This window comes from Clytia hemisphaerica, unplaced genomic scaffold, assembly GCF_902728285.1.
Source record: "Clytia hemisphaerica strain Z4C2 unplaced genomic scaffold, Clytia hemisphaerica genome assembly, whole genome shotgun sequence".
Lineage (NCBI taxonomy): Eukaryota > Metazoa > Cnidaria > Hydrozoa > Leptothecata > Clytiidae > Clytia > Clytia hemisphaerica.
The window spans coordinates 118,802-144,802 of record NW_027103987.1 but is presented as its reverse complement, the minus strand read 5'-3'; the positions used below and the strand labels follow the sequence as shown (position 1 = coordinate 144,802).

Below are 26,001 nucleotides of genomic sequence, written 5' to 3'. Positions count from 1 at the left end.
ATGGGAGTGAAGAAAACAATTATTTTTAAAAGCATGGTTTTGAACTAAACGAAAAGGATGGACACTGCACTAAGGACAGGAATAATTTCAATAACAATAGAGTTTATACCACTTTCTCTGGAAAACACAGCCTGTTGATCAAGAACGTATAGCAATATAATGTTTATGTAATTCAGAGGTAATCTTTTTTTTTTTTAGTCTGGCATCATCTGGCTTTGGGGAAACCTTTGAAAGAAAAAGAAGAGGGACCATTTTCATTTTGATTGACTTTTGATTCAGAAAATACAAAGTCTTTGTTGCTGGAGCTTTTGATCATTTGACATGACTTTAGGACTGAAGTATTTTGGTTGATGCACTGGACTGTCTGATGCTTTTTTCCGATGCCGAATAGTATCATTAAATTGAGCGGGCCCCAGGACAAAACTGTCTGGTACTGTCTGGTGTTTTGTGTTTCTAGATAAATCCTCGACATTGGACTTTTTTCTTCCTTAGCACCGTGCACCAGTCACACCAGACTGATTCATCACCTGTGGGGTGTTTGGGGACTGTCTGGTGGTAAAAAGTTTTCTCTTGCTTTCAACTCCATAAATTTAGCGTCCCATCCTTCTGAAAGTTCTGGTGGCGTTGACAGGATCGTACTGTGAGGTCGGGTAGCTTGCATCAGTGGATGGAAACTTGCATATACATCAAATGACTGACCAACCAAAGCAGCAAATTTCAAAAGAAATGTAACAGCGCAAAGGAACTACGACAGCTCTGCTCGCAGCTCTACTCTATCATTTTATAATCTCATATTTGCTGAGCAAGTATTCCAGACCCGATCAATCGAACTTGTCGAACCAATCAAACAATCGAACTAATCAAACTCCATCGAACGATTAAAGTTCGATTAAAAAAATTAATCGAACCTAATCCAACACTCACAATTTTTGAAGCAATAGCAGTTTGATTAGTTCGGTAAGTAAAAAGTTCGATTAGCTCGATGATATTAAATCCTCATATCCAGACTGTGTCAATCGAACAACTTCGAACAAAAATCGCAATTGAACCAATCGAACGTAATCGAATGCGATCGAATAATTGCGATTCGATTGTCGAACGTAATCGAATCTCAATCGAACGGCCGATTCCTGGGTAATATTCGATTGTGTTCGATTGCGTTCGAGTAAGGTTAGATTGGTTCGATTGATGATTGTTGACTATGTTCGATTGGTTCGATTGCTTGTCAATTACATTGGATTATTCTTCGATTCCGTTCGATTACGATTATGTTCGATGAGTTTTATTGCGATTAAACTAAATTGGATCACTCTGTTAGAGCTTCTAAGCGTGGGCAGCCGAGCGCTTAAGTACCATACTAAAGCGAATAAAATAATTAAAATTTGATAGGTCAATTTTTAATGTTTTCGGGCACTTTCTGAAAGTAACTTTTTTATTCAATTGAGCAACTTTTGATCTAATGAACCAAATTTAATAAATGACCTATCTATCTAAGTTTATCTTTCTTCTTTCTAATGGAATAGGAATGGTTCTTTTAAAATTTTTAGATTTCGAGAAAATCAGTTTCAAATAGAGAAACTTTTTTGTGGTGCACCCGGTACAAGGTCATAAACTTTAAGATGGCGGGAATTCAGATGTTTCTAGATGGCTGCTGGACATGGCTGCTAAGGAAAATTTGTCTTGATTTAACTCTGTATACCGTACTTTTTTAAGTCCCTCATTTTAGATATAAGCTCAGAAATATGGTAGCTTCTTGATTTGAAAGCCTTTGGTATTTTTGTATATTAAATATGTAGTGATAATGAACATTCATGTTTAATGCTACTTAAATAGATAGATACTCACATCTTTCTTTGACACTGTTTCCCTCAAAATTTATTTTTTTGGGTATTGAAGCCTGGATTTCTTTGTTGGTGATAAGTTAATTTTTCTTGTTTTGAGCTTACACCCAATCACCTTCCTTCACCTTCCTTCTCTTACATTATGAAAAAAAGGGCAAACCAAAAAATTGTTTAGCTAGCACCGGGCCATCTGGCTGGTTTCTCAAAATTTTCAGAGCTTTACATTTTTCACTTTCAAAAGTTGAGCGTCATTTTCGTATATAACGCAGATTTCTGTTAATCTTCTCCCTAAGATTACAGTACGCAAACTTGCCATCTCTCTTATATTCAACCACATTATTTAAAAGTGGTAAAAATGGTAGCTCAAGCTGTGCGCTTTCACTTTTGATTTTAACTGCAAACCTTTCCAATTCTGTACCCAAAAACACAACAGTAAAATCCATCTTTAGGCGGTCGATTATATAAAACACTTGTCTTTCATAAATCACAGGTACTCAGAAAATTTCATATTCCTGCATAAATCTTTAATCCCTGTAGAGGCCTGATTTCAGGTGTATTTCTCAGCAATAGCTACTGGCTAGTTTATTATATATAAACACAACAACAATAATTTTGTTACCAGCTTTCCTCATGATTTGCTTGTCAAAATTTATCTGAAGATAAACACTTGAATGTGGTGAAGCCCCATCTTCAAAAATATACCCCTATTTATCACATGGTCTTTTATGGCCAATTAAAAGAAGTCAAATGCTTGCCGAGTCTCACCGACTTCTGTGTTCATATTTTGAGTGCGTGCCAGTTTTTCAAGGCAAACTTAATTAGAATTCCGTACATCATAGAAATCATTAAAGCGCCTATACAGGTATATGGACCCCAAAAACCATGGTACCCCAAAAGCAGCACAGTCACTTAAATAAAAAAATCAGAGGTTTTAGAGCACTAGGATAAAAAACATTCTTATTTTCGAGAGCCCTGATATCATAGGGTTGTGTTTAATAACAATTTATTCAGAAATATTTTCATTTTAGGAAATTAAAGCCAGGTTCATAAAAAAAGTATAGTCCAAATATTTCAAAATTTTAACACTAGGGTCAGTGGATTCATAAATCAGGAGACTAAGTTTGCAAACCTAGGATAAAAATCAACCATCAAGGTATATCTTTTCAATTGTTAAAGTTTGCTTGCAAAGAATTCTTTGTGAATCTCACAATTTTGTCATAAAAATGGGCCTATCACAGTGTGGGTTTTGGGGTACACCCAGATTATGAAAATGAAATTTCACGAATATGTAAGTTACATTTCTTTAACACTTCTTTCTAAATGAAATATAACAAAAATGGACACAAGATGTAGAACAAAATATCAACCATATTACAGAGCCACAATAGTCAATAATCATGACAAGCACTTTCTTATAATAAGGTATACTTCTGTTTATTTTGGAAACAATGGTAAAACGTTTCTTTATCAATAGTACTCTGGGATGTTGAATTTGTTTCCTTTCATAGGTATTGCTTCCAAGGGACCAGCTATTATGTCCTCCATTTTAAAAAGACCAATGTCTTCAAGAGTTGTGCCTTAGTCTATCTTAGGTTTCAAACGTCAAATTTCTACTTTATCAACATCACCGTCTTCTTCAATCAAAAACCTTCTACAAATTTTGCCTACAAAAAGTGATGTCATACGTTTGGTCTGGAAACAGACATACCATTTGCCTATGATATCTACCTCTTTGACTATGGAAGCTTGATGGTCTTCCAAACATTCTGCATATCGGAAATAGCCTGCTCCTCTGGGTCACTGTTTTCCTTGTCTTCAATTGTTTCATCTGTTTCATATGTTTGTTCATCTTCTGACATACTTTCTTCGGACATACTTTCATCACTATCCACATCAAACAACCTTTTTGATGAACTGTAATGTATGGGATTTAACTGGAAGGATCATCACCAGTTTTTGACCATTTACCTTGCAACCTACTTTGCTGCACAAGGATCGCAGCACATTCTTACAAATGGAACATTTCTTGAGACCAATAGCCAAGTATTTTTCATTGGAGCATGTGTATCTGTCCTTGCACTAAGAAAATTAACTTTATTTTCCTCTTTTTTGGTTACATAGATTTTTCTTTCTTGGCTTTTTCTGCTTTTGTCTTCTTTTTTTTGATGACTTTGACTTGTGAAGCAACATCTTTGGCTCTCATGGATCAATAAACATTTGTTACCCTAACTGATTTCATTTCAGTCCCTGACTTGACTTTCCTCTCAAGCAATGCTTTTTTCACCAAGTTCCCTTATCAAGTTTTGTGCCTGACCAGACTTATCCTTCCAATATTCAGCCGAATTCTTTCTTTTATTGGGTGATACAATCGAGCCAGGTGATGCTTCAGCAAGATTTGAATTTGATGAACCAGCTGACGAACCAGCCTCCTCATTTAACAGGTTACTTGCTCTTTCAAATTTGATGACACAAACAGAAAACATTTCAAATATAATTTATCATTGATAATATTTGTTAGCAAATTATCCAAAGTTAACTTACCAGTTTTGATTGTTCCATATAAGCGACGGTTGATTGTTTCACAATCTTTAACCGAAGGATAGTTCCCAGTGTTCAAAGCAGCCTGACCTCTCACCCAATTTTCAATGCAAAACTGGACTGCCTCCTCTATTTGCTTGTTTTTCAAGTTTGTCTTTTTTTCTAGCTACATTTGCTTTATCCCTTGTTGTTTGCTTTTTCACTCTTAACTTAAGCTAAACTTTGGCTTCATTGTGTTGTCTATCTTTTTTAATATGATTTTAACTAAAAAAAAACTGTAAACTTGAGATAACTCAAAATAGATTAAGATAAAAGGAATAGTTTATGACAAACAGTCCCAAAATGTACATGGAAACATTGGCTACATAATATTCTTTTGCGTTTTATCGCTCAAATTATTGAAATTCCAAAAAGCTGATGTGGGTTTTGGGGTACACATAATGTGGTTTATGTAGTCTAACAATATTACACCTAAGCCCATTAGAATTTTATAGCCGTCCACTTTTTACTGTGGTTTTTGGGGTCCATATACCTGTAACGCTATATTGCTGTCAGCCGTATCTTGGCCTTGTAAAAACTAGCTTGGTTAACCAGGTTACAAATGACCCAGAAAAAAAGTTTAATGGTTATTGGTGTCTAAAATGTTGTGAATTTTTACTATATACTTTTTTAATTGTCAAGAGGAAAGGCAAACTTGAAATTTGACAGCTTATTGAAATTGGTACAGGGGTTCTCAAGTTAAAAGCTTTTGAAGTCAAAAATCACTTTTGAAAAAGTCCAAAAACACTTCAAAAAGGGGTATCATGATTTATGTTCTGTAGGCTTTGCCATTTGACGTGTGGTTAATCACACTCCTTTTTGCTAATTTAGAAGTGTGATAAGGCGTGCTATCCACAACTTTTAGTAGTGAAGTCTAAATTTATGGTGTGTGGATGAACGCACTCCCAGGCTGAATCATTTGAGGCTTGCAATTGCACACGCGCACCTCCACACACCTAGAAATTTAGTTTCACAACTAAAAGTTGTGTATAGCACTCCTATAGGGTGTACTATAGAGTCCTTGAACATATTTGCCAGCAGTCTATTAAGTCATAGTGTAAAGTGTCAAGTCTCTCTCATTGACATTAAGATAGCTATTTATGATCAGTTGCTCAGAAGCACTGATCATTACATCTCACCTGAACTAACCTTTATTTTTACAGACAAGGTTGAGTTTACTCTGGCTTGACATTTCAAAAAATGGCCTGATTGATTTGTGTAGTTTACAACTTAATTTTTTTGAGGCTAATATATTTTTTTAATTGTTTGAAACTAGTTTCTTATTAAAAACAACAGTTTTGATATGACTTTTGCAAACACAATTGGTTCAATGTTGCTTGACTACAAATATACCCAGTATGGATTTATCAGTTTTCTATGTCTTGTCAGTCCTTTCATTGTATCATTGTATGCATTAGCTATTTTATGATAAGTAATCAAAGAGTGTGATTATTTACGTGGGTCTCGTGCCCTCGTGGGTCCCGTGGGTCCCGTGCCCTCGTGGGTTCGTGCCCCCGTGGGTCCAAAAAAAAAACCCGTGGGTCCGAAAAAAAAACCCGTGGGTCCAAAAAAAAAAACCCGTGGGTCCGAAAAAAAACCCGTGGGTCCAAGAAAAAAACCCGTGGGTCCAAAAAAAAAACCCGTGGGTCCAAAAAAAAAACCCGTGGGTCAAAAAAAAAAACCCGTGGGTCAAAAAAAAAACCCGTGGGTCCAAAAAAAAACCCGTGGGTCCAAAAAAAAACCCGTGGGTCCAAAAAAAAAAACCGTGGGTCCAAAAAAAATCCCGTGGGTCCAAAAAAGAAATCCCGTGGGTCCAAAAAAAAACCCCGAAAAAAAAATCCAACTTTGTGGATTTCATTGGTTGGTTTGGTTCCGGAAAAATAAATGTCTCGAAACCTTCTATTGTTTGCTTGTGTGTTTTAAACTGCGGGTCGGTTTTAGATATTGGGGGGGGGTTGTACTTTTACGGTGTGACGGGATTGACCCTTTTTTAGTACGGTATTACTACCCTGAGTATCAGAGGTTAAGTTTTCAAAGAAAATAGTAACCTCTGAAGACAAATAATAGAATTTTTATCGCGCATGTGTCAATCTAATCACTGTAGAAAAATCATGTTAATGTCTAGCAGACTGTATCAGTATGCAGTTTACTATTTATGAATTCCACAGAAACCTCCAAGTGTAGTTGAAATGAGTTTATTTCGAAAGAAATCTTTTGTTCCCCAAATGTATAACAATAATTAATAAACTTTTAATTATGGAAATGTCACTTTAATTGAATCGAAATAATAGACAGACTTTATGATATGATTCTCTATCACTGACTCTTTTTACAAAGCATTGATGACTTTTTGTAAGTTGTGTTTTCAACGACGGGAATAAAAATATCGACTATGACGATTGGAAGTTAGAATGTGATCACGATTTGACAAAATTTTGGAATGTGTTGCGTGATTAAACGAAATTTTGCTCTGTATGTATTGCCGATAATTGCGTGATGAACTTCGATTTGGTCATTTATTTTTCGTGATGAGTGATTGAACTTGAAATTTAGCGTGATCGCCTGATTTGGGTCTGATTAGTGGTCTCTTCAAAGTTAATGAAGTTTACTTTCGATTAAAGCAAAAATGAAGAAAGTCTTTTCAACAGTGAGAAATCGCCCTGCAACAAACTTTCTCATTTGTCAATTGCTAGAATCCGGAAATTTTCTCATTCTGGCGGTATTGAAAGGAGTTGATATTCGACTGTTTTGTTCTACCTTGAACTCGAGAAAAAGACTTTCGAACACTCAGTCTCCCGCAGACAATATCTAAAACCGACCCGCAGTTTAAAACACACAAGCAAACAATAGAATGTTTCGAGACATTTATTTTTCCGGAACCAAACCAACCAATGAAATCCACGAAGTTGGATTTTTTTTCGGGGTTATTTTTTGGACCCACGGGATTTCTTTTTTGGACCCACTGGTTTTTTTTTGGACCCACGGTTTTTTTTTTTGGACCCACGGGTTTTTTTTTTCGGACCCACGGGTTTTTTATTTGGACCCACGGGTTTTTTTTTTTTGGACCCACGGGTTTTTTTTTCGGACCCACGGGTTTTTTTTTTGGACCCACGGGGTTTTTTTTTCAGACCCACGGGTTTTTTTTTTGACCCACGGGGGCACGAACCCACGAGGGCACGGGACCCACGCGACCCACGAGGGCACGGGACCCACGTAAATAATCACACTCGTAATCAAAGAACTAAACATATCTGGCCATTGCGGAAACAATGCTTGTGACTATCCTAAGATTTAGAGCAGAGGTGATGAGATTTTGTTCATTTTAATTTTACTTTTTAGTTTTGATGATTATTTAATATATGAGTAAATAAATTCTGATGACCCTAGACAGTATAGCCTACAATAGCCTACACAGGGGGGTACCATGTCAGTGTACTGGACCATAGGGTACTAACTTGATTTTTGGATTTTTTTCCAAAAAATTAGACCACCACCCTTTTTAGTACACTGTACTAACTTTTTTTTCACAGTCGGGGCTTTGACACCACCCTTTTAGTACACTGTACTGACGTTTTTCCACAACTAGATTTTTATTACCACCCTTTCAGTACACTGTACTGACTTCTCCATGACTGGATTTTTGATACCACCCTTTTAGTACACTGTATTAGCTGTTTTTGATTAGATAAGTTTAGAAACCACCCCTTATAGTGCACTGTTCTAATTTCTTCTTGGCCAGATAAGTTTAATAGCCACCATATACAAAGGTTTTGAAGCATTTTGCTAAGAAAAGCACCAAATTATATGAAAGGAAAGATTTGAATATTAAAATACTTGAATCCTTATATACAGTAGTACAAACACTGAAACAATGAAACAGACAAAGCAAAGTCAATAAAATACAGTGAAATTAGCTGAAATTAGCACGTCCAAACACTGAAAACCAACTTTGAGTTATTTCCCTTCTTGTGACTTGATTTCTGGTTGTCTGGCAAGCTGTAGCAGTTTTTCATTTTTGAAAAATAAAAATAAAAGACTTATTAACATTGTGCACAAACTGAAATGGAAAATCTTTTATCAAATGTAATATTATACAAAATATATAAAAAGGCGCTTTTCCCGGGGGGGGGGGCACTCCAGGTAAGTGACCTACCGGACGTGCGGCCCTTAAGGGTAGGTTTTTTGGACTTTAGAAAGTGCACTGTAAAGGTTGATTTGTGAGCAAGTGGGAAAAAGTGCACTGTAATGGTGTAAAATTTTATAAAATACCAAATTTTGAGGTAAAAATTTACGAAATTTCAAAAAATTTTGCCCTGAAAAGGGCAAAAAATTTCAAAAATTACACTATAAGGGTCGATTTTCAGCCAAAACCAACTTTTGCTGCACTGTAAGGGACCGATTTTAGAGACCTGATTTTCGGCCGAACGTATGGTCGTTTTTACCCCCTCCCCCCGGTGATTTCACTTATATACAGATTTTTTTCAATTAACAAATCAACAAGGTTACTAAAAAACATAAAACAATAGAGCGGATTTGTTTTTATAAAACTTTAAAGCTTCGATTCAAACGTTTACACATTCAAATTCTTGTTGTTGCCATAATGTAGATAGGGCCTTAAAGAAAACGTAAACAAGATTGGACTTAAGGCCGGTCTCCGCTTGCGCATGCTGCGACTCTGAAACAAATCCAATCAAGTAAACAGGAAACATTGGGAGAAAATCAGTGTACCAATTCGTATAGCTTAACCAGCCTTGACTTGAAGGTCTCGGACCAGCTTGGACCTGGCAAATTAGGGCAAATATACATGGGAATTCACTGGGTTTGTGTGAATTCAGAACACCACCCTTTTTAGTACAGTGTACTAACTTTTTCATTGTATTTTTCTCAGAGGACCACCCTTTTAGTACACTGTACTAACTTTTTCATTGTATTTTTCTCAGAGGACCACCCTTTTAGTACACTGTACTAACTTTTTCATTGTATTTTTCTCAGAGGACCACCCCGCCAGCTATGGGCCAGTACACTGACTCGATACCCCCCCCCTGGCCTACAAATACTCTCTTTAGTTAAGTATTTTTTCTTTCAAAGACGTTCGTGTTGGGTTGTTGTTGTTTATAAAGAAAAATTCTGAAAGTCATTTTGAACCTACAAACCAGACGGTCTATTTAACCTTTAGTTTGTGAAAACTCTTTTTGAATCTAGAAGGGATAGTAGATAAGGGTTAGTGAGTCCTGAAGTTTAAAATCATGGAAATAGATCACACTGTCGCAGTCAAATCCCAATGTTGCTATGCTATATAAAATTGGACAAAACTTTTTATGCAAACGTCATAATCAAATTAGCCTCTTCTTGAATTCAAAGGTATAAGAAACCAAACAGACTAATTTCTTCTACTCGGCAGACATAGATCTCCTTTAAGGATAGGGACAGGTTGAAAATTTATCATTGAAATTAACCACTGGATCTTTACTTACATTATTTTCCATGCATTTCTTTAGAGCATGGACATGGAAGAAAGAACAACACTTGCTCCTGCAGAACAGTCAAAAGTGCTGCACGCAACCAAATCAAAAGATCACAATGCAAATAGTTCAACCACTGCAAAGACATCCAGTCAAACTACTACAGAAGAAATTGCCCAATCTTTAATAGAACTTTCGACCTTACCAAGGCTTGAGAAATCACCTGATGGAGAGCATGGAAACACGGAGAAAATAAATAAAGATATTGATGTTGATGGGCAAACACGTAATGATGGTAGGTTGGAGAGTGCAATAAAGCAAAAAGAAGAAAAATCTAAAGTTGAAAATAATGATTCTGCACATCAACTAGATAAAACTGATGTAAACCCAAACAACAAAAAACTAGTGATTGGTGAAGGTGTATCATCAAGTAATGAACAAGTTGACATATTTAAGTCATTGCAAGAAATAACAAATTACATGTCATCTGATGTTACCTTATCACCTACGCTACGTGGTGAAATCTCTAAGTTGATCCCATCTTTGGTGAAAGAATTTCCTCAAGAATCTCATTCAGGTAGGAATCATTATCTTAAAGAGCGAACAGGGTTAAAGACTAAGATTTCTATCTTTTAACTTCTATATGGGACATTAAAGATGTGAAAGGCTGAATCAATATATCTGGTTTGTTTTTAAGAGTGATTATTTCATGTCCAACCTCATTTGGCTCACTTGTCTTTTTAAAAGTCAATTACATGACTAATAAAGTTTGTCTAAATATCATCTGCAGCGGAGACAAAAAGGCTGAACTTATTTAATTCGAATTTAAATAGCGCTTTTATACTCCGTTAAAAAGATAATTCCTGCAACCAATACTGGGTTACCAGAAAGTCATTTGAAGGGATTAAAAGAATCAACTTATATTTTCAGATTCTTCTAAAGAACAATCAAAACAATCAGGGGATGAAAAATCGGATGGTGATGTCTCCATATCAACTGCCACCAAATCGCCCAAAGTTTTGAAACAACCAAGAGTTTGTTCACCGATCAATCTACCTTCTTTTAACAATGTTTTCACGTCCTCAATCATTGATAGCACAACTTCATCTGTTTCGAACACCAAAACGAATTTCACCACCCAGCCTTTGAATCTGAAGTCACCACCACAATCACCAAATATACCTGTAGGTGCTATAGAATTGATCCTTCAACCAGCAACAAATCGACCGATCTCAAATAAACTGTTTGTCAATAAAGAACAAAGGAAAGGTGACTATAATTTAATAAGAATTATTTTAAAGGTGCTACAAAATATTTTTCTGCTTGTTATTTCAGTAATTATCGCAATACTCTTAAGTAATTAATTCAAAAAATTAATAAATTATGGTAAATTATTATCCATTCGAAGCTTTGGCTTATAATTTGAGCTGCAAATATTTTCACTACTCTCGTTCATTTCTGAGACCGTTGATAACATCAGCGGGGTTTTTTAAAAGATGTTATGATTGTCCTTACATGAGAATTCAAATTGATACTGACTCATTTTTGATTTTCATTCAAAACATGTGCTTCTTTATGGCAGTACAACTATAAAGAAATCTTTTTATATAGAAACTCAAATAGATGTAAAGAATGCAAACATTACACAAGGAAGGAACCAACATCAACAAGCCCATTACAATTTACCAGTCATTTTACCCAAACCATCATCAGAATATACATGTTACAAAATACCAACAGCCCGCCAATCCACTCCATCCGTTTTTAAACGAAGTATTGAAGAGAAAATGCAAGAGTTCGTCCCAATCAAACCACAACCTGTGACAAGTGAGGGCAAACCAAAAGCTAAGGTTGTCGTAAAGGTATAATATATATAATAACGCTATAATAATTTTTTCCTAAGCTATTTCCCTAATCTCAGACCATGAAATTTATTCCTAATTCCACGTGTTGAGGTTCTTATTGCTTGCTCGTGCTCGTGCAACTTGATTACACTTCTAAATGCCGCCATTATATTAACTCTAATTTATCCATCTTCTTTGCGAATTATTATTACTAATTGAATTTTGCCTTTAGTAAGAGAACCTATTTTTATGGTAACTAATTCTTAAAATTGGACAAACTTTTTTGCAGTATGAAGTGATGAAATTGGTGTTTTCCGCATTTTGAGCCGAAAAAAAGGAGTATTTATTGTTCGTTTCTTTTTCTTTTTCGCGATAAAAAAGAGTGTTGTTGCTTGTGACACTAAGTTTAATATCCGTAATTACAATAATTTTGTGTTCTTTTGTCTAACTATTTAAACCTCCCTCGAAGTTGGAATTATTAGAAAGTATCGTCTATCGTAATAAGATTACCCTTAGTAAAAGTGAGTGTGGAAGATGAAGATTTCAGTTGCAATCGGCTTCAATCATATGAATTTAAACTTTTAAAACAAACATTTATGTTGTGTTATGTTCATGATGTAATTTATTCTACAGAAACTACCTTGTTTTTGCCAGTAGCAACATTTTGAAAAACTTTTCTCTAGTTTGAATTTACCAGCTACGGTGCGCAAGTAGTTCAATTCCCGGCCGTTTCATATTAAAGACTTCGTACTACTAAATGGTACTTGAGACCCCTTTGCTTGATGCTCAGCGACTAAAAAGAAGGATCAAGGGTAACTGGAGAAATCCAGGAAAAGGAGTCCCTCTGCCTTCGGATAAACGGTTAGAGAAAAGGGAGCCTTCAGGTCAATGTTTTATTGAAATGCAATGAAATTTTTTAAATTTACATTTTTCTCAGAAAATGTTTTTATGGTAACTTTTGGGAAACTTTTTGGAAATACTTTTGGCTGGAACCTGAACCTAATTCAAAAGTAATTTATTACAGTATAATCATTCCATACTCTTTCCAACTTCTAATCAATAATAATTGGCATTGTTTTCTTTATAGGAGAATGTAACAAAAGTTGACCCAGAAGTTGTCATCAACAATGTATTGATTGACTGTTTTGCGCGGAATAAACACCTGAAGCAAGCAGACAGGAAAGTTGGCAATGTGGTAACCGCTACGCAAGGTTCTTTGGTAAAGTTGGTACCCACAATTCAACAGGTTGTCAGCCCCACACCACCGCTCACTCCAACACAATTGTTAGTACCTCCATTGGTGCAACATCAACTTGACTTGGACATACTACAACAAGCAAATGTTTTTCCACTGAAAACAAAGACAATTAGAGAGCCAAACGAACAACACTTTATGAATATAGCAGCTCACATTGAGAGTGTTGATGGTTTTCAAGACGTTGTAAGTCACCATTTTTATGACTTTCCACCAGAATCAAAAAACAACATGAATGTCATGAATAAACCAATGTGTACTGAAAAGAAAACTAAATTGTCCATGATGACTGACTTCTCTTTGAAGATGGTGACCGGTTCTCTTTATATAGTGCTCTATCGTCTATTTTATTGTTCCCATGACCAACTTGCGACACACTGTTATTAGAGTTTTTATAACACTAGAGGCTTCTCAAGTTTCTGCTTTCCAATTCCCCTCCAATACACACGGGTTTATCCTGGCGAAGGTATTTATTTTTGGGCAAATTTGGGCCAAAAAACGGCTAAAAAATGGGTTTTTTGGACTTTGTGAAAAATTGGATCATTAATTTTTTCTGATTTTTTTGCATGAAAGTAGGGTACCATCATAGGTAAAAGATGACTCAAGAAGATTTTTGCAAAAAGAATCTTTTGGCTCAAAAAACGCATGTTTATCTTTGAGAATCACTATTAATAAGCATACATCAATGTTCTTAGTCAAATTACTCAATCTTTTTATGAGATGGATGTTTTTTTTTGCTCACGAGGGCTTACTTTTGAAGAATATGTGTGTTTAGACAGGAAATTTTGGTTACTTGGCGTGTTTTTATAGAGAAACTGGCAACATTCGATATTTTTTTATAAGCACATTATTAATTACTTAGGTATTAGCTTTTCTCGAGATTGGCTCTTTGATTCTTTATGATTTTTTTGCACAAAGATGCATAACTATAAACCCTCGAATGTGACGGAGCCCGACTTTCGAAAAAAATTTCTTTTAGCAAATTTGGGCTAAAAAACGGCTAAAAAACGGGTTTTTTAGACTTTGTGAAGAATTGGATCATTAACTCTTTCTGATTTTTTGCATGAAAGTAGGGTACCATCATAGGTTAAAGATGGCTCAAGCAGATTTTTTCAAAAAAAATTTTTGGATTAAAAAACGCATGTTTATGTATAAGAATTACTATTAATAATGTTCTTCGCCAAATTACTCAATTTTTTGATGAGATAGATGTTTTTTTTTGCTCACAAAGTTTTGAATATGAAAGAATATTTCAAGAGCATGAAATTTTGGTTTCTAAACGTTTTTTATAAGAAACAAACGACTAATTTTAATAGATCGTCACTATTTGTGTTCTGAATGATTGTTTAATGGTCACGCTCACATAGATATCAATTATAATGTGTTAAATGCATAACCAGGTAGGTCTATCATAAGTACCACTTGTTATAATTTAACTTTACTCTTCCAAACTAGAATGGTAAGCGTTATATGAAAGTGAAGAGGACATTCTTTTCCTTGGAAGAAGTTTCGTCCGCTCATCAAGACTTTATTAGACAAGCCATGGCAGATAGACCGTTGTCTAAAACTCATCAAACCGTTGAAGACGTTTCACCGAAACTTGTTGCCAAATCTACCAGCGATGTTGGAGTACAAGTGTCAACTCTCAGTGCAATTAAAGAACGACAAGTGACATCAAATGCATTGAAGGTATGTTTACACAAATTGTACCTTTTGATGAGCGTTTATTGTCGGCTTTGAAATAAGAATTCGTCAAAGGCCTTACGTTATCGGAATTGGTCCTTTTCTGAACTGGAGTTGGAGAAGTCAACGAATATTTAGGCCGTTTTAGTCATGAATTTAGCGAAAAATCGGTCGGGATTTCAGAAAAGTCAACTTGCAGACTCTGTAAGGGTTGGAGAAAAGGAAAATTACAGTTTTTTGCGCCTAAATGGGTCCGAGGGTCTAAACCTGGGCCCTGGGTCTAGATTCTTGAATATCACTGGTTGGTCTTTTACATTACGATCCGTTTCCAGCAAACTTTTACTATTAAACAAAGTAAATTTTCAGCTTAACAAGAAAAACATGATGAATTTTATTTTAGACATCAGCAGTAGCAAAATTGGCAAACAATCTGAAGAATAACCGTGAAGAGAAGATGAAGTCAACACAAGAAGACAAAGCGACCTCTACTGAAGACTTGGTGGAACTGGACCAATCCATGGAGTCTGAGTCAGATAATCTGATCATCTCCTTAGATGATGAAACGATGGACGTCGATGAAAATCATTCAAATTCATCATCTCCAACAGAAAATGCAGACGAAGAAACTTTACACCTTGACGTCACTTCAATCACTACTGATGACGTCACATCTGCAAAATGTGCCACAGCTTTGAAAATTAGTTCAGCACAAGAGACCGCCTTTTCGAGAGGCCAGAAATTGACCAATAACATAACGGCAAACCAAGTACCACCAATGAGGAAAAACCTTTCAAAGTCTTCAGAAAACCTAGATACCAATGGCAAAACGAGCGAAAAGTCCAACGAAATTCAACTAAAGAATATCACTTTCGCAGATGGAGAAACTGAAAACTTTTTCAAATCGCTGACATACGATCGGAATCTGAAGTTGAACCCTATTCTGATGACAGCTGAAAATCAACAGGAAACTAAAGACTTCAAAGAATTTGATTTCGCTGGTACACTGGCCAAAGCTAGAGTAAGTTGCTTCTCTCGATTAATCACGTGATGGACTTGTTTTCGTTCGGATATTGTGTCGGTCCTCCAAAAGAAGAAAGAATTACTCGGGAAAATTTATTTAGAATTTTATAAACTTAAATTTGCTAACTTTGAAATTTTTATTAAATATGATAGAGGCTTAGTACAAGTAACTGATGTTGGTCCAATAAAAAATAGGTCTTAACAAAAATAAATGAGGGACTTGGATCAAATTTTCTTTTCATTTGATTTTTCACAGGTTTCATCCAAAGTTGCCCAGCAGCAAGGTAAGATATAAGCAATACAATAACCACGATTATGATAGGGATGGAGATTTAATAAGAAAATACCGAAAGTTTGAATAAAAAACTTTTTTTCGACGAAATTTTAAACTTGAGCTTTTGAGGCCGGATTTACACGATGTAATTGTGGCATTTTGGATTGGCTTCAATTTAAGATTTCGTAACCAATCGAAACCAATGTCTTGTTGAGACAACGATTAAGAGAAAATCTTAGATTTGATCATAAAAAATCTGCAGTTTTGATATCTCGCTCCCAATTTAAAAAACAAGCGAGGGCGTTTTAGCTCCGAGGGGATTAGAAGTCACTCTGAATAATTTAAGCTCGAGTTATCAAGTACCATAATACCATAGTTGTTAAATTTTGTCACTCATTCTTTTTCAGGCAAAGAAGAGACATGTAAAAAGTGTCAGAGAAAGTTGTACGGTTCACTGGCTATTAAATCACACGCTCTTACCTACTCCAAGTTCAAATGTCCTCGATGTCTCCAACAAATTTGCGACCAAACAAAGCTTTACAAACACATCAAATCACATCTGCAGTTCAAATTCCAGTGTCAGAAATGTTTGAAAGCGTTTGATCAATACTCCGCATTCAAGGAGCACCTAAAGTCCGTTCATATGAGCGATGTTTCACGCATGAAAGCACTGAAGAAAACGACTCCATGGAAATGCGATAGTTGCAAGAAGCAGTTCAAGACTTTTCTAGCTGCTTCCAAACACAAGGTCAAATTCTGTACTAAAGATTGGGGTGAACAATCCTGCTGTAAAGTTTGTAGTAAAATGTTTCGAGATGCGACAAAGCTGGAAGCACACAAGAAACTTCATCGACAAGAACCAATCGCTGAAGATACCCACAAAATGAAACTAAATCAAAAGCTGGCCTATCGTAAACTTCAGATAAAGAAATCAGTGAAGTTGTTACACAACAAGAAACATTATTGTACTCGCTGTGTACATGGCTTCAAGGACTGTGAATCGTTTTACGCTCACATCAACAAACGTGATTGCACCTACCTGAAAGACGATGGCGTGTGTATGTTGTGCAAGAAAATGTTCCACTCCTTAAACGCACTTCAAGTGCACGTTAAAAGCTGTTTCAAAGAAACTCTGGTTGGTCTTCTAAAACCGAAGAAATCATGTTCTTCTGAGAGCGAATCAGAGCGTGAAGATAATAAACGTGCTGTGTACCATTGCACGAAATGTCGCCGTATGTTTCCTTCGAAATTCATTTACCACAAGCATTGTATTTTATACCACTTCAAACCTAAAACACTTCAATGTAACCGATGTCTGTTCAAATGTCAATCGCGCTCGCTGTTGAAAAAACACTTAAACAATCGCAAGTGTCCGAGACTGAACGCCTTCCAATGCTACTTGTGCAATCCGAAAGATGTCAAAACTCCTCTCAAATTCAAATCCCTACGAACTCTTTTGAAACATTTGAACTCGCACAAAAAGGTAGAGAAAATGAAGCCAAAGCAATGCAAAGTATTGCCGGTGAAGCTGACATTGAAAGATGGGCGAGAAAAGCTCCTTACATTCTCCAAAGAAGATGCTAAGAGATTGGTTGGCAAATACCATTATGTCCATCATGCATCCCAAGTGTTTGCAGTGACAGTGAAAATGGTGAACAATGATTATGAGGTGGTTCTGGCTAACAAACAACACACCAAGAAAGAGACAGCGCTCTCGCCACAGTTAAAGGTTGCCATGATTCCAAACCCAACCAAACCTCCGGAGGAATCAACATTCAAAGTTAACATAAACAAGAATCCCAAAGATACAAGTGCAATAATTAAATCTCCAACTAGCTCAACCATCAAGCCTCCTACCAGCTCAACTGTCAAATCATCAACGAACAGCAAATTGATAGCTACAAGCCCCATCAAATCGCCAACCAGAATTCCTAAACCATCTATGGAAAGCTTGAGCCAGAAGGCAGAATCACAAGCAACAGTCTACTTCTGTGACTTATGCAAAACAGTTTATCAGACGGAGGACAAATTGAAGACGCATTACTACGAAGCCAAACATTTCTCTCGAAGTAGATCCATCGGACGCAATCGTTTCGACGAGCGCCGTTTTACATGGGAATGTTACATCTGCAACAAACGTATTAATGACCCTTTCAACCATGCAACTAAACACGCGGAATGGATGCTGGAGTGCTACAGATGCACTGTCAAAGTCACCACCATTGAAAGTTTGGTGAAACACTTTGAACGCAAGCATTCTGAAAGAGGGTACACGGAAGATGACCGCGCTTTTTATGATCATTTTCAAGGGCAAATGGTGTGGCAGAAAGTTCAAATCATGTTCATGTTTCGAATGTCCAAACCAAATCAAACAGATATTGATGATTTAGGTAGGTTTTCTTATAATGATATTTTTTTCTTTTTTCCAGTTACTCACTCGTGAGAATTGCCTGTTTAAGATTTCAGTTGCTTTCCTTACGGTAGGTTCGGGGAGGATTGTGGTTCGATTTCCTCTTTTTGCAGTGAATACCTTTTACCTTTTCGACCTTGCTCATACCATAATCTGCCACTTACGTCAATTAGGGTCCATAGAGTACCACTCCATAAACCAATTATTTTTATAAGCCTCACTAGAGGTTTACTTTTTCTCTTGTTAAAAGTGTGTGTATTCAAAAATAATGGCTGGGAGACTCGTCTAAGGGGGCTTGGAGCTCTCAGAATTTTTCACTGAGATTATTTTCTGTGAAAAAAAAAACAGAAAGCGGAAAAAATAGATTATGAATAATGTTCTACCAAATTTGGGATTTATCTACACCGGCCGTTGATTCTCGTGACTCAAGAATACTACAAAGAGGGTTGACATGAAAAGAGCTGGAAAAGTTTTCTTCGCCTGTGTAAACTTTAAAGAATCGAGGTCAATCGAGTAATATTACTCTAAGTGTATGGAGAAGTATGCCGATATTTTATCTAGAAGATATTTTTCTCGAGCATTGTCCGAGTCAAATGTCAAAAATGGATCAAATTGATTACATAACTACTTTATGGACAGAGCTACTAAAGGGGTAGGACCTTATTTGGAGTGGTTGGGATGTTTTGGCGCTTCGTTTGCTGTTCACTCTACTATTTTGTATAAATTTCTTTTCGTTTTAGATGCCAACTCTCGAATGCTGACCCAAAGCGTACACAAGTGTGAAGGTTGTAACACTTCTTTCATGCACAAAAAAACTTTACAACGACATCAAGAAAAAACTTGCATGCCAAGTCAATCTATGATGCCATCGCCCGCTCAAGAAATGCCTTCACCAAGACCGAAGCAGTCAGTTGATGTTTCGGATACAGACAAAGTACCTCCACCGAAAGCCAAGAAAGTCAAAAAGATTGCACACAGACGAAAGAGTAACAACGTGGACGAATCGCCAACAAAGAACGCCGCCAACAAATCTCAAGAATCTAACCCGTCTGAACCAGATTGTTCTCCAAAAAAGAAAGGACAACTTAATCCAAACCTTACTCCATCAAATACCTCTTCGAAATCTGTACCAAAGAACAAATCTAACGGCAAAACTGCTTCCAAATCAACTTCCAAATCTACAGCGATAACACAAGCGGTTGGAAGTGAAAAACCCACACAGATCCCCATCAAAGAAATGAACTCTCCTGAATCAGTGATTTCACCGTCGAGGAAAAAGACGGGAGGAAGGAATAAAGATGTCTTGTACCAATATTTCAAATGCAGTCTTTGTCATTCTGTATTCACGCTGTATCAAGAGGTGATCGACCATTTTTCAGAACGTCATTCTTTGGTCAAACAGTATCTGGAGCCTGGCATCATGTGTGCCAAACAAAACCAACTGCACACATGTGTCAATTGTGGATTGGTGTATTCATGTAGTCATGCAATGTTGATTTGTCGTCTCTCTCATATTGGTATCGAAGTCGAAACGTGTAGCGTGTGTTTGGATACACTCCCCACCAAAACTTCCCTTCAGTATCATATGCTTGGTAAACATAAATCATTATTCTGCCACATCTGCTACAAAGGCTTTCACTCGTACCAGGACTTGTTGAACCATTGTCAACTGCACGTGCACGAGATACTCATCCCAAGAGACGAGAACGGTAAGATGATGATCGAAATTGGTACCACCAACAACCCCAAAACCTTTCTCTTTGACAAACAGACGGAAGAAGAATCTGAAAAGTTTCTTTGCACTTCACTCATACCTCCGAACGTCATCGCGGACAACCGACTCTTCTACTGTGCAATTTGTCAGCAGAATATCGAAGGTGAACTCACACACATCGTACACATGAAGACTCATCAATCCAAACGACCTCTCTCGTGTCTCGTCTGTCATCAACGTTTCGATTCGGTAGACGAACTTAATGAGCATCACAAAACGAACAGCCACAAGAAACAACGAAACACTTTTGATGATCGTGTATTGAGGCTCCCTACAGGACACATTTGTTTCCTTTGTTTTCTGGTCTTCGAAGATTCCACATCCCTCCGTCAGCATCAATCAGATCACGCCAAACCCATTAGCGATGAAGAACTGAAGAAAAGTCTTTCAATTATGAATTCGGTCAACTCCTACGTCATGAGATCTTCTGAACCTCACGATAAAAACAACAATGCGGTCGACTGGCCAGAAGATTTGAAATGTGTTGAGAAATTCTGTGGCATCGAAAGACTTGTGGCAAGAGACTTGTTGTCAAACATGCACGCTGGAAAAGGACCGGATCTCCAGCATAACTGGAATTGTTGCACCAAAAAAGCCAAAGTCTTTTGTCCAATCTGTTCTTCAAACGTTGACGAATTGAGTGAGCACTATCAAACAGTCCATCTCGACTCTGGAAAACCATCTTCAATATTTTGCTGCCAAAAGGAATTCAAAACGTACGTAGAAGTAGTGAGTCATACTAAACAGAGACATGGTAAAATGCTGAAGAGTGGCAGAAGTTTGTTCATGTGTCCTCACTGTTTCGTACCAGAGACGTACGTTCACATTATGGGTCATCATGAGGGGATTTCGTTTACATCACAAACCATCAGGTGTAGCTACTGCAACTTGCTGTTTCACCAAAACAACTTCCGGGAACATTTGCGAAGTAAAAACCCTCGACAGGCGTGCGTTGATTGTTCACGTAGTTCAGCTTTAACTAATTCACTCGTTTCAGATCCGTCAGTTAATATTTCTGAGTCTTCAAACAAAAAACTGGTGGAGATTTCAAACACATCTGATATACCTGCTACCTCTTACAAACTCAAGGAAAAGGAGAATTCTACTAACATCCCTGGTTCATCAAAGTTCGTTCTAGCTGGATCTCCGAGGAAAAGTCGCAAAGTAAAGAAAATAAGGCAAGATATAAAGCCTGATGTTTCAAATGCTAAAACTACAAAAGCAAAAATGGAAACCAAAAGAAGCGCCAGAGATGTGGTGTCAAAGTACAAGAAGCTCAACAACAAATCAATCACACCTACCATCAACAAAAACAAAGACAATCCCTCGCCTCAGAAGAAGAAAGCTATCAAAACCATAATGGCGGAAATGAGGGAAGGAAAGAAGAAACGAGCTGAAGCACAAAAAGTCGACAAACAAGCTATTGCAACCTCACAACCAATGGTACAAGACCTTCCTGCTCCAACTTTTACATCAAGACGAAAATCGGCAACCAAGGCTGAGAACAAAATAAAAGCTTTGGATCAAGTTGAAAAGCGATCGCCGTCAACAACGAAAACTAAAGTGAAAGACCTACCAAAGAAGACTGTTGAAGTTGCAAAAAGGAAAGAAAGTCCCAAAATAAAAGCAATTGAGGAGGCGAAAGAAAAGAAACGTCAAAAGCATGTCAGTGTGTTCAATAAACAAAGCAAGACAGCCGCTGTTGAGAAATCGGTCCCAATCAAACCAGTCAAACCCTCGCCAAGCAAACCAGTCAAATCCACGCCAAGCAAACCAGTCAAATCCTCGCCAAGCAAACCAGTCAAATCCACGCCAAGCAAACCAGTCAAATCTACGCCAGTAAAAGACACTTTGATCAAAGCGAAACGCAAGAGCAACTTCGGTGGAGAGGACAAGGAAAACAAGACAACAAAGGTCAAGAACGATGACAAACAGCAATCGAAGTCACCGAAGAAAATCGCCAGTCAAGACGAAGACAAATCAGAGGAAGATACATCAGCTGAACCAAACGCTCCAAAAGACGAAACAACAGTCTGCAAAGAGAGGGAGATACAACAACTAGATGCAACCTACCAAAAAATACTTGAACTCGCAGATGGCACCTGTAAATTATGCACGTGGAACTTCCAAACCTACGACGAACTTAAAGATCATTTATTACGTCATCAAATTGTCAAAGATGACATCAGCGGTGACGTCACTAAAGCGACTTGTCATCTTTGTGGCAAGATGTCGGTTATTAATCAGATGAACAAACACATCGTTCTTCAACACAACAAAGAAGTGAACGCACATAGGAAGAAACGAAAAACTGAAGACGATACCAACAAACGATTGTCTTTCTCACAAGCCGTCAACTCACTTTATGACTCCAAATTCATGTGCTGTCTTTGTAATCAATCACAACAAACTTTAGATGGGTATTTAAAACATTTTGAAACGAGTCATTTGGCATTGTTAGATCTTGAGCTGGAGAAATTCAACGTTAATAGTAACACTCAAGTCATCCAAGACCTGCATCAATACAAAGAAAAGAAGAACCCCGGAAGCCAAGCGAAGACACCCAAAGACACCGCAACACCCAAACAGACTCCACAGCGAAGAAAGTCAACCTGGGTGATGGGTATCCCAGCCCCAACCACATTCCCTTACCCTCACTCTTGCATTGTGTGTGGCAAAGGCTTCTATACGCGTGGACAATGCTCTCTCCATTTAAAGAACATACATCCATGGTTTGACGAGTCAAACACTGAACTGGTCGCCAAATTCACCTCACAGCATACAACCCCGGCTACTGTAACAGTTGAAAGGCTCCCCTCTCCTTTGCTGCAAGGAAAAATGCCCTCTGAAACGTCAACAATAGACGAAAACGCGAGTACAGAGCGTGCTGCTAAAAGGAAGAAGGCCACTTCAAGTGACAAGAAAACAAACCTGTTGCATTCTCAAAATGTCGAGCTCCGAATCGAAAATCTTTTGGCTGCAAAAAAGAAAAGTCCACCTAAAAACAGCTCTGGAAACACGCGTAAAATTATTCGCCCAGGAAAACCACCCAGTGCTTTCAAGAAGAGGAAGTCACGCCTGAACGTCGCTAAAGATGACAGAGATGAGATGGATGCGAACGTTTCCACCAGCGACGTTGAAGAGGAGCCAGTCAAGGATGATGTACAGATGGAGATTGTAGGTGTGGAAGGGAACGAAAGTGACGTGTCATCTTCTTCTAGTGCAAGTGAAATTGAAGAGGAAACGGAAGAGGAAATCATCGAAAGCTCATCAGATGAAGAAGGGGAAGGAAAAGTTGCCTGTAAACGGAAGGATCTCAAGAAGACAACAAAAGCTGACGACGTTGACGAAGGCTTTCAACAGGAGAAGAAACACGATCAAAAGATGGATATTCCAACTGACGAGGTGACTCATGAAAAGAAGGACGAAGAAGTTAATCAGGATGCTCGAGTTGTGGAACAAATTGACGATGCAGTCAACACTTCCTCCAGTGAGACGAAGAAGACGGACGTTGTCGAGGACGAAGATTCTACCCAGGAGAAGGGAGAGGAGAAGAATGCAGAGGAAAAGAAAGACGAGGAGAAGAAAGACGAGGAGACACATTTGACGAATGATGAGAATCCACAGAGGGAAACAGGTCAAGCAAAGTTGGACACCGAAAGCTCTACTTCACTCGACTCAAACCTAACAACATTGGAAAGCGAAAAGGTTGGCGAGTCAAATCAACTGACAGGTGTGAATGGTGAGAAGCAGGAGAATGAACAATCTACCAATGGCCAAGCGATAGCATCTTCTTTTGACGTCACGGACAAACCAGTGCAAGAATCTACGAAGCCAGCGAAATCTCCAATAACATTAAAGCCGAAGCCATCAAAAGATGAGGAAAATGTCACCAAATTCATTTCAAGGGAAGTCAGTACCGTTCATGATGACTCCATTGCTGAAGATTCCAAAATTTTCAAACGAGATCCTGACCCTCTTGGACTTTCAATCAAACCCAAGGAAGACGCACTCGTCATCAATATCAACCAACAACTCCCCTTATTATCACCGAAAGATCTTGAACATGAGAAATTCTTCGAAGGCTCCACCACACCGACTGGAGGCATCATCATTGAACAAGAGAATGATCCGAACATCAGCAAAACACCTTTACAATCACACAGCAACGGTGGCCACTTTGCAACCAATTATCCTTTGGTCTGTTTATTCTGTGGACAAGGCTATTACACCAGATTCTCTTTGAAATCGCATTTAATCGTCAAGCATGCAAATTGTTATACTACAGATTTAGAGAAAACCAATTCGTTTGTTAATCTGGACTATCCAGACGTGCACGCGACTATTAGTGGTGATACGCAGGTTGAAGAAGTTCCAAAACCACGGAGAAGTCGAGCCAAATTTGAAGAAGTGATGAGATCGCTGAAGCCTGTATCAAGACCAACCAACAAGGCTGCTTCATCTCAACACAAAAGCCAAACATCTTCCTCGACATCGAAAGCTGGTCAAAAGCGAAAGATGAGTGTTTCTGTGTCACCAAAAACGAAGAAGAAGAAACCTGCGCTCAAAGAGCCTGTTGATGAAGAAAGTGAAGAAATAGAAGAGAAAAGTTCAGATGCAGAGACGCAGAGTAGTGATGATGATGAAGATGAAAAGGAGGAAGAAAAAGTCCAAAAGAAGAAGGGGAAACTCACCAAGAAGGTCAAATATGCTGATAAATGCGAATGGTGTGATCAACTGCTTCGGAACAAAAGTGAACTGGAAAAACATGTTGAGCGTCATTTCAAGGGTTCAAAGTTGAATTTGTTGACGTGTGATTCATGCTTTTGTTTGATCGAACGTCATCTCTTGAAACGCCACATGCACATGGAGCACGATGATGTACCACTATCCAAGAAACGGTTGTGGTGTAAGCATTGCAATTATTCAACTAGAAGTCACACGCCGAAGAATCTAGACAAACACATTTACGAAAAACACCCTTTTATGTTGAAAATCGAATGCCGTATTTGCGACGCTCGTTTCCCGACGACGGCGGCCTATAACGAACATTTCGCCGACACACACGGAAAATCTTTAGACGAGCAATCCATGGAGTGTTTGTTCTGCAACAAAAAGTTCCAAACACTCAACAAACTGTATTGTCACTTCAGTATTATACACATGAAAAAGAACAAAGACTTGTACTGTGAACTATGTTGCAAATATTTCTATGGTCGCACTGACCTTGACAACCACCAAGAGGAATTCCACAAGAACGATAATTACCAGTGTGGTCTTTGTTTGGTGGATTTCACGAGCGCGGAAGTATGTGAGAAACACGTCATGGTTCATAAGACAGTCACTGAAAACCAGTGTGATATATGTAAATTTTATTTCGATTCAGAAGAAACACTTACAAAGCATAAAGTGACGCACGTCGATGAAAACTCTGTCCCAGTACAAAATAGCGAGGCTGGAGGGCAAGTAACATCCAATGAGGACGCTCTTGCAGAAGGAAGCATTACTGAGGGTAATCGCACCAATGAAGAGACTGATGTCGAAATGAACTCTTTACCTTTTGATAACACGTGTACTAATTGTAATGAGACTTTTCTTCGGCGTGAAATTTTCGAAGAACATGTGAAAAAATGCGGTAAAAAAACTCATGATGAATCGTAAACCTTTATATTTATGTCTATTTTACCTTTGTTTGTCATTGGCTATTTTGCTTTAGGCTTTTATTGAAAATTCTCTGATTCTATACTAGCGGAAAAACTTGTTTTTTAATAGCACGAAACATTTCTACGGTTGTGTTGATCCATACTAATACAGCGACGGTCATACTCGTTAATTAAGTAAAGTCATGTAAATTTCAAGTC

The 26,001-nt window shown here is 37.6% G+C and overlaps 1 protein-coding gene across 1 annotated transcript; it reads left to right on the top strand.

Moving 5' to 3' along the window:
- Window positions 1-44: 44 nt before the first annotated feature.
- On the top strand, window positions 45-25,802 carry LOC136811099 (uncharacterized). Its single transcript, XM_067067700.1, has 10 exons — window positions 45-178; window positions 9,917-10,457; window positions 10,811-11,149; window positions 11,492-11,742; window positions 12,812-13,165; window positions 14,435-14,668; window positions 15,063-15,680; window positions 15,939-15,966; window positions 16,364-18,346; window positions 19,107-25,802. The coding sequence occupies exons 2-10, from the start codon at window positions 9,920-9,922 to the stop codon at window positions 25,799-25,801; spliced, it is 11,040 nt and encodes a 3,679-aa protein (XP_066923801.1). The 5' UTR covers window positions 45-178; window positions 9,917-9,919; the 3' UTR covers window position 25,802.
- The last annotated feature ends 199 nt before the right edge of the window (window positions 25,803-26,001 follow it).

Coding starts and splice junctions, on each gene's coding strand:
- LOC136811099 (XM_067067700.1), top strand. CDS start 9,920: ATGGACATGGAAGAAAGAACAACACTTGCTCCTGCAGAACAGTCAAAA. Junction 15,681..15,938: donor GTACACTGGCCAAAGCTAGA/GTAAGTTGCTTC, acceptor GATTTTTCACAG/GTTTCATCCAAAGTTGCCCA. Junction 15,967..16,363: donor CAAAGTTGCCCAGCAGCAAG/GTAAGATATAAG, acceptor ATTCTTTTTCAG/GCAAAGAAGAGACATGTAAA.